The following is a 10000-nucleotide window of genomic DNA, read 5'->3' as shown; positions in this document are numbered from 1 at the left end:
AATAGAAAAATGGCTCTAAATGACTCAACGCTGTTGACCGGTCACTTTAAAAAATGCCCTTTGTTGACTGTATCCTCTTTAGATAAAAAATAATAACTATATTACCATTCTCAGAATCTCCCAATAAGGCTGAGTTATAGAAAGAACGATTACGTTTTTGCAAACGTTGGCCGTGTAGCACTTATATTTGAACAGACTTAACTGATTAGAGTGTAATGTGAAGTGCTACGTTTCTACCCCATATGAACCATTGGAGCGTTAGCCCTACTGATGAAAATGGGCCCACACAAGGACAGAGAAATTCCCACCCTGGTCAGAGATTTTCTCTGACGTCAGCTTTAGACATACATGCAGCTTGAAATAATTCCTCTTATCATCCGAACTAAGTTCGAGGTCTGTTTTTTGTCGTAGGTTTCTGGTCCAAGCAAGAATCGAAGCGCGCGGATCATAAACTAACGGGAAAAAAGCGAGGATCCATAACTTACATTATCGTATGGCCAGTTGGGCCCCGCGTGCGCTTTCATTGTAAGACTATTGGGAAAATCACCGTATGAGGGCCGTACGCGTTTGCACGAGCAGGGCCGGAAAAAGCCGTAAGGCCCTGCTAGGAACATGTACTGCTCCGTGCAAAGCGATTTTAGAGGATTTCGTCGCTTTTACAGATCCAAGTTATTTACAGCCAGAAAAGCAAATGCAAACAACATATTAGATAAACTGTCTGTGTAAATTTTTCTTAATTATTTTGCCCAAACGTCAAATTCTGAGTTCTCATGAATAGTTTAAAGAGCATATGATAAATGCTTATTGACTGAGTTTAGGTGGGGCCGGACAGGAAAGTATTTGGCCCTCGGTCTTGGCGCGTCCAGCCCTGCCACTCAGTCAATAAGTACATAGTACGGACTTCTGAGGTAATAAAGCGCACAAGAAAGGAAGCCAGTTGAAGTCAAGCAGAACCGTTTTACTGCAACAAAGGCACGGGCACCCAACGAGCAAATTAAGAAAAAAGCCTTTGAGAGACATTTCCAGGCTCCTTGTAATGTATAAAGACTGTCTAAAGAGATGTTTTTATAACCTGGAAGAATTTGATCTGTTCGGATATCTTAGCTGAAAATTGAATTGTCCGAGAATTTTAGGGACGATTTCTTCATTTCAGAAACTGCTAGCTAAACGTTACCTTCTAAGAACTTCCAACCCTTAACCGAACCATTTGCTCATCGGCGCCGAAACTTCCAGGTGACCTTTATTGTAAAAATGTCCCTTCCGAGAACGTAAGGGCCTAGTTTTTCCAGGTTACCAGGGGCGTATCCAGGATTTTTACTGGGGAAGGGGGTGTGTCCTTTTTTTTTTTTTTGCAGAATGCTAGTTCTATACTAGCCTCAGGTCATCTCAGGGCGGGGGGGGGGGGGGGGGTGCATACCCCCTGCACCCGCCCTCTAGATCCGCCCCTGGTTACGAATCTCTTCGGAGATGTTTTAGTAAAGAAATATTTATTTATTTGTCAACGTAGAACCGAAATTCTTATAACAGTTTGACTCTCCCGAACACATATTTCCGCTGACTCAAGATAATCGTTGTGTTCCGCTGACTCGGACTACATTAAGGCAAATGTGTTTAATGCATTTCTTCCGTAAACGACTTAGTTGTGTGTCACCTGATTCTCAAACAAGTCACTTATACGTATAGCTATGAGCATGGCCTTGCGATTGTTTCTCATACTGAAAAATCGAGGACCTTCTCGGGCTGCAGTCATCAATAAGTTGAGTAGAAATCCCGTATCAACCTTTTTCTGTGTGCCAACGTGCTTATGTGTGTGCGTAAACATTAAACATGAATCTGAATCGCTATTTTTACAACTTAATCCTCCTCTGTTCCTTTCCGTAGGATGGCAGAAGGTAAATGTAGACCCAGTGTGCTTTGGAGTAAAGAATGACCAAAATCACAACATGGACTCTTTGTTTCTTTACATACCAGTTTGTGCTGATAACGCAATGATGAAGCAATTATGTTCCTATTAAATTTATACATATATATTCGCAGTCAAACATCGATTATTCGGACGTTAATTGTCACGATTTTTTGTTCTGGTCAAAATTTGTTCGTGAATATTAATTAATAAGTATGAAAGATGCTACTTTAAAGCGTGTGTCACCTTGCTTTTATTGTTGCTACTTAAAAGCACTTTCCTTCTGAAACTCATTGCTAGAGGGAAAGTACTGCAGATAATATGAAATTCTGACTCCGAGCTGTTTTGTCGCTTAGTGAAGTCCTATGCTACATTTACTAGTTCAGCCTTTGCATCGATTTATTGCGATCTTCTCTCAGTTGTCAGTTACATTTATTCGGCAATAATTTTCCAACATCACTGCGATCGGGGTATTTTCTCCTCGTTTGGTCACGACGAGGCATAATTTAGATCTTCTCTTTCCTAACACTGCAAATTACACAGTAATTTTCATATACGATTTTTTGTCGGAGTTTCAAGGTTCCCTTTATTTACATATCCAGCCTGGCATCTAATGCAATATGATTTGCTCATGCCGAGCATGCGCCTGCAAGTAATACAGGACTCTCTCTTTTCCCGCCTGGGTTCCAGGCCCATTTTCAGGGCGGGGTAATAGGGAGTCCCGGAACAGGACTACATCGCTAGCATTGGGTTACTCGACGGCTAAGTATCTCGCTGCAGTGTGGTGCCGTTTAACACATGGTCACCGTGTTAATGTCGAGCTTAATAAAGCGTGTCGCACCATAACCGGTACGCTGCAAAGCACCCATCTACCTGCTCTATACAGTCTGAGCGGTATATCTCCATGTGAAGTCCGTCGGGAGACAATTTTGAGAGTGGAGCGGAGCAAACAACTAAGCCACCCAAGGCACCCCCTTCACGATCACCAGGAGGTACCTAGACGCCTCCAATCCCGTCGGAGCTTTGCCACAATAGACGAGCTCACTGGGACTCCACCACCTTCGTATAGACTACGGAAGTGGAAAGAAGCAGACTCGCGTTCTGCTAATGGAGCAGTACCAGAACCCAGTGAAAGCATTCCACCGGGCTCTGACTTGCCGCGTATTGAGTGGGTTACTCTCAATAGGGCAAGGGCAAAAGTGGCTAAAACTGGCGATAACATGTTCAAGTGGGGTTATGCTAAAAATGCAGAATGCCCATGTGGGGCTGAGACACAGACCATGGAGCATATTATGACATCTTGCCCATGGGGACCATCCTGTACTGACGATGACCTTAGGGTCGTCAACGACACCGCACGCCGTACGGGTTGGCTCGAGAGATGGAGCGGCAAGTTATGATGATGAGAGATCGTGTTCAATATTGTAAAGAAGTTAACTTTCACAGTTAGAGTCCGTGCAAATTTCAGTGAAAGCCGTTATTACACCTTTTTAAATTAATTTGTCACGGACTTAACAATAAAAGGGAAATCATTGGTTGGCGCTCCACAATGGGAAAGGAATGCGTCCCGTCGAACAGACTCTTGTGGTCGGGAGAAACGAATGACCTTAAAAGAATCTGAGATAGGAGACTATATGTCGCTCAGTCGTTGACCCTCGTCGGACCCTGATCAGTTGTCATTTTCCGTGGAAACTGTTTCTCTTCTTTCGATTTTCAACGCAAATCATGAGCACAGAACAAAGCGAGAATAAAGCACAGCTACGGAAAATCAAGGGTAACCCAGACTTGACATATCTCGCCTAAAAAAATTCTCAATACTTGACCTTTTAAGTCCAAGTGATGATTCCCGCGACAGTCTGTGCCCAGACAATCAGGGGCACATTCCGATAACTTGTTACAGGTTGGGCAATGATTCGAAAACTGAGCCCTTTTTATGGGAGATTTCAATCCAGTTAATACGGCTTAAATCTGGTATTGACAATGGATTTTCTTCTTATAATAAAACAAACATTACCTTTGGCTGCCAGTGGAAAATAAGTTAATAAGCGAAAAAAAAAAAAATGAAGTAAATATAAAAGTGTAAACATGACATTTTTTTTTTCTGCTGTGCTTTCACAGAATGCCATAAAGCTCTTGGTATGGCAAGTGGTGCCATAGCTAACGAGCAAATCAGTGCATCTTCACGGAAGGATGTGCATCACAGCGCTCACCAAGGAAGGTTGTTTTTCAAAGAGACCAAAATCAAATCAGGATCTTGGTCAGTTGTACGGCATGATCTCAATCAATCCTCGTGGCTGCAAATTGATTTGAACAATAAATACACCAAAGTATTAGGTGTTTCAACACAAGGAAGAGATTCAAATCCCCAATGGCCAGGGGGATTGACTTCCCAATGGGTGACAAGGTACAACCTGCAATACAGCGACGATGGTGTGATCTTTCAGTATTACAAGGAAGAAGGCCAGGCTGCAGAGAAGGTGAGATAAATTATGAAACTTTGAAGGAAGGGCAAAAGAACCGTGGAATCGATCTGAAGGGAGAGGTTGAGGCCATAATTCATGGTACTCTATGAACGTGTATTGTAACCAAAACAAAAATTATGAAATGGAGAAGTGATCCTCGCACTTAACTGGACAATTTAAGCATTTTTTTTTTCTTAGAAGAACTGGAAAATTCAAATGATTCCAATGGGATGGAAACCCGTGACCTCCGGCTTCCGCGATGGTGGTGCAATGCTTTATTAACTGAGCTATGAAGCCACACAGATGGGAGCAGGTCATTTGAATTTATATGAAGGAACACATGACACTCGACCGGCGAGTCCTTCACGTGAGTACATACGCCCAACAAATTGACCTGCTCCCAACTGTGGGGCTTCAAAGCTCATTTGGTGGGGCATTGCACGGGCATCGCGGCAGAGGTCGTGGGTTCTAATCCCGCTGGAGGCCCCTTAATTTTTCAGGTGTTTCTAAGAGACATTTGCTTGAATTGTCCAGTTAAGTGCGAGTATCAATTTTCCTTTTCGTCTATAATTCGTACGTAAAATACAAAATATGTAATATGTAACAGGAGGCAGTGTGGCCCAGTGGTTAGGGCGCTTGCCTTGAGATCCCGGGTTCAAGATCCGCTCTGACCACTCGGTGAATTTGTCCCTGGTAGTCCCTGGTTCAATTTCCCAGCTGCACTTGTAAATAACCAACTTTTTTGCCTCCGGTCAGTTGGGATTCTTAACACTTTTTGTTATTGATCCGTTCTGTTGTTTCGTTGTGTTTCATTGGCCCTGAAAAGCCCCATTGGGGAGCGGTCAATTAAGTATGAATTGTATTGATGTAGGATGACGATGATGATGATTGTGAGAACAGTAATCCGTTTTCGCACCCTTTTCGTAAATTGGAAATCACATTTTTTTACTAACAAATCATCGCACCGTGTATAAAGTTACAGTGAATTGCAATTTATAAAACTAATTATATATACACTAATAAAGAGGATACATTTGTTATATAAAAGTTATATAAACTTGCTGAATTTCCTCAGCGAACGGGCGTGGGCGCTTTCTCTTGTCAGGGCGACGAGGTAGTTGAGCTTGGAACCGGGTTCACAGGGTTTTTTTGAAAGTCTTCCTTCTGGAAGCACGCCGCTGAAGTAATTCGAGTTTCTCTGAAAGATAAACTGGTAGCGACGGACTCCATACTGGACAACAGTACTCAAGAAAAGACCTGATAAGTAGATGGTGATTAAGCTGTCAGATTGTACATCAGCTCGTTTCAAAACCCGGTGTATGTTAAGTGTGAAGACGCATGGAACCTTTGATGACTATCGATTCAACGCGAGCGTTCGATCCACTTAAGATAACATCCAAAACTTTATGCGATTTAACTTTATCAAGTTCCGCATTGTTAATCGTTAGTACGGGCAGGCTCACGATGCGACGTAAGAAAGAAACGGTCAATTCTTTACATTTCTTAAGGTTCACGCTCATGTCATTAGCACACGAAGATTTTTTGACTTCATTCAGTGCAGAAGATAGTCACATCATCCACATACTTCCAAAGGAGATTGCAGTTGAAGCTCGTTAACCATTATGAGAAACTTTTCGAAATTCTTGGTTTGCCGTTACATGCAAGGTCATAATTGCCTACGAGTCAGCCGAGCAAAGACGCGAGACGGCAGCCTTAATAAAGCCGAAGCGCGAGAGTGTTGTGTACGCAAAAAAAAATTTCGAGCGCTCCAGAGAGCAAGAGCAGTCGAATTCAGAGATAACGAAGAATGCCTAATAATTTTGCGGAGAAAAGGTTCTGTCGTGCAAGAGAGCAAGTGAAACTTTTATCCATGGGACACAAACATGTTCGGTGATCGATCATTCGGTGTCAAGTTTATTTTAAAATATGTCACGTATCAATCTCAAATCAAACTGAGTGAACAAGAAAATGTGAGGGAATTTTACTCTGTTTTTTGATTTTCGTTTTTCTTTTAAATGTTAAAGAAAGTTATTCCTAAGTCACAAGCTTGTAAAGCGAGTATATAATTCTAACTTATTTATATTTCAACGTCTTCGTTGTTATATTATTTCGCAGCGTGTGGTGTATTGTTTTATGATAGTGTATGTACTGCAGAAGCAACTCAGAGCTACTAACGAATCTTTTTTTCGTGTGTGACGGTTTATAATCTCTTATTGGTCGCAAAAGCTCTTGTTTTAGCCTGACTGCTTTTTTGGGAATCTCCTGTGGGAATAAAACATTTACCTTTTTGAAACTTACATTGTATGGTGAAGATAATTTATTTCAAAAATGCTTGTCTAAAGAAAACGAGTTGCGGGATCAAAATATAACGAGAACCCTACCCCAGTGGAAAAATGTTTGTCAAGGAGTGCCACGTGACCAGCCACGACAAGGGAGGCAGAAAATAGCGACCCTGGGAACGAGGTTGCAAGAGACTTTGATTCCCCATGACATGTTTCACACAGAAAACGCTTTGGCGATTTTGTACATGGCATTAATTTTATCTAACTTATATATTGTATATTCCTGTTAAAACTACGGCCGTTCAAAAATTACAGTAGCGCTTTCAATATCATCGCAAAACACGTTGACATTTTCATTGTTCAGGCCAAATACAAAGTGTGCGAGCGTTTTTCTTACATTTCTATTGTTATTGTGTTATTAACTTAGACTAGACCCTCCGTGAGCGTACACTGGGTTGCCTGTGGTACGTGCACCGTTCCAGACAATTTTTTCAAGTTGGGGGGTCATTAAGACCATTTAAGGGATCACCCAGAAGTCATACCAGCAGAGGCCCTTTGGCTCACAGGTTCTCACACGTTCGTACGACGAAAAAAATCTGTCTTTGCATAATATGTAGCTCTAACAGTGCACGATATTGTTTTGGTATTGTCTATCATTGTAGTGCCATGGTAGCAGCCTTGGGTAAATAACCTGAGAAGACATGTGGTTACTAGCAAACTACTGAACCCAGAAAGATTTAAGAAAATAAATGGGAAGTGAGAAACATTGGCTTCTGGGCTGACATGTTGATAAACTTCTTTTCACCACAAGTTTAAGCGTGCCCTGTGAGCATCTGACAGCTTTGTAATACTAAAGTTTACTGAAGCTAAGCCCTCTCCGGCGGGATTAGTGTCTGGATGGATGACAAAAAAAAATATACGCCTTCGTAAAACAGAAGCATCGGACCGAAAATACTATTAACGCTAACAAATGCGAACTTAGCAAGGTACAGATTTTGTTAGCTTGCTTTATGCAAAAACAAATATTGATGCAAAAGTAAATAAATATTGATACACAGTTTTTAGAAAGAGCAGAAGGAAGTTTCCAGGACGGTCGCTCGAGAATAACATATTTACGACATAAAAACAACATTAATTTTGAACCTTAAATATAGAATATAAACAGTTAAGATCAACGACAAACATTTTGGGAGAGTTTTGCTACGTTCAATTTTGTTATTGTACGTTTTGGCTGCACAAATAAATCGCAAAATCGAAAGTGACATCGCCGGAATTCAGCGGGCGCCGTGATTACTAGTAAGTTACCGCGGCATGTTCACTTGCCAAACAGTGAAGCATATGTGTCAAATGATGGCAAGATACCGGGTTTTCGTAAGTTTCTTTTTCTGTCAAGTGTTATAAAGTTTGACAATAAATGAGCGAATTCAAAACAAAGATCACAATCGCCCACCATTGTTTCTGCAAAGTCAAAAATTTACTCTCCAAGACGAGGTTATTTATCACCAGGTAATTCCACCATTTTGGAAATAGCAGCTACTTTATTATTTACCGGCGTCACAATTTTTTGCTGATTTTGGGGCTCATTTTGTTGAAACTTAAGCACGCTTCCAACAGACCTGTTTATTTTCATGAAACCTTTCCTGCTTACAGAGTTATACTAAAAATATCCTCCCGTATCACGTTTCAACCTTAAGCTCGAAAATTCAATACACAACATTATAATTCACAAAGGCAGAAAATATCACAGAATCCTTTTCCAGCAAAACATTTTATTGAAACAAACAACATACGATGCACTAAAACGCCATTCGCGTTGCAATGACTTTCCATTGCTGGTTAACGAGAATAACAAACTCACGAGGCAGAATGTATATTTATATTTAATTAAGTTAGCACAACACAAAAACGCTAACCTCATTTTGACACGAAAATGCTTTATTATTGCTATAAAAACTATCCAGTTAAGCTCGCATATTATAAAACATGATGAATTCATAAAGGCCACTTTTTTTCAGCGAACAATTTTTGAAACAAACAACATGTCTGCTCTTAGAGGCGAAAACCTCTTCCTATTTCAGTGCATGCGTGAAGACAAGAAACTCAATCGTGTCAAATTACCATGTACTTCAGGTTCAAACCCTTTCCTGAAGAACATTTTCCTTGAATAACAAGAAAATGCTTTACTATTGCCATAAAAACTATCCAGCACACATATCATAAAACATGATGAATTCATAAAGGCCACCTTTTCCAGCGAACAATTTTTTGAAACAAACAACATATTTGCTATTTTTGCGTGCGTGAAGAGAAAAAACTCAATCGTGTCAAATATGCGCAATATTACAACAAACTAAAATTTCAGGATCAAACCGTTTCCATGAAGAACCTTTTCCTTGAATAATGAAGCACAAAATAGACGACAAGCTTTCTTTCAAATAATTTTGGCTGTCACATTTCCATTTTTTTTAACCTGAAGACTATGCAGAGTTGATCACAGATCCACTTAAGGTGTTCGATTCGTTCTCTGTCTTTGTTGAAGCCATAAGTTACCAGAGAATTTTCCATTTGGTTTCAGTGTTCTACATAACAGCACACTTGGTAAATATTATTTTAGAAATGCAGCTCACTTTGATTTCTGCTCTACGGGCGACAGATTGTTGTCGAAGTCCATTACTCGTCGCTTTTGAGATTCCAGGCGTTGGTTTTCAGTGCCTGCCTACAATAGTTTATCCAACTGACTTTCCATTATTGAGCTCCATAAGGGTATATATTGTTTAAGGATCCAGTAAAACGCCATTTGCGTTGCATGACTTTCCACCCCATTGCAGGCTAAGTTAACTCTGTGTCCACCAGAGAAATCTACGCAGTTCCACTACCCTCTCGATCCTAAGGAAATACGCGCAGAAGGCTCTATGCACAAAGATACCACTTACCATGGGAGTGACAGACAAGACTTTTACCGACACGGAAGAAAAATAAATAAATAACACCGAACAAATGCCAGACACTTCTAGACTGGGATTGCCATACGGCAACCCAGTAATAAGTTGAGTTGAAGTAGTTTCAAATAAAAAAGTACAACTACTATTGGGTTCCAAGCATGGCAGTCTGATACAAATCTGCTAGTATGCCCGTGTATTATGTTGACTGCCTCGTTGGCACTTACCAATAGCTACTACTAGTTTATATTATATAGATACTGATGAAATACCAGGATTTCTCCTTTTACTAAAAAATCATATCTTCACCGCGCGCAGTGAACGTATTATTTTTATCTTTCACATGTGAGGATATAGCTGTCGTCATGGTAACGAACAGGATTGGCCAATAAAACGCGACCTTCCTCTTCATTG

General features: G+C 40.7%; 1 protein-coding gene across 4 annotated transcripts in view; it reads left to right on the top strand.

Annotated features, from left to right (window-relative positions):
• Positions 1-10000, top strand: part of LOC138057855 (uncharacterized) — a 167429-nt gene that overhangs the window by 16864 nt on the left and 140565 nt on the right. Inside the window, exon 2 of one of the 4 annotated variants that reach the window (XM_068903766.1) lies at positions 4022-4380. The exons of the other annotated variants lie outside the window; for them this stretch is intronic. Coding sequence (XP_068759867.1) covers positions 4042-4380 — 339 coding nt within the window. The 5' untranslated portion in view covers positions 4022-4041. The remainder of the gene's footprint in view (positions 1-4021; positions 4381-10000) is intronic. 4 annotated transcript variants of the gene reach the window in all.

The sequence above is a fragment of the Montipora capricornis genome, chromosome 7 (assembly GCF_036669925.1).
Source record: "Montipora capricornis isolate CH-2021 chromosome 7, ASM3666992v2, whole genome shotgun sequence".
NCBI classification, from domain to species: domain Eukaryota; kingdom Metazoa; phylum Cnidaria; class Anthozoa; order Scleractinia; family Acroporidae; genus Montipora; species Montipora capricornis.
The sequence above is the reverse complement of the archived record's forward strand: the minus strand, read 5'-3'. Positions and strand labels throughout refer to the sequence as shown.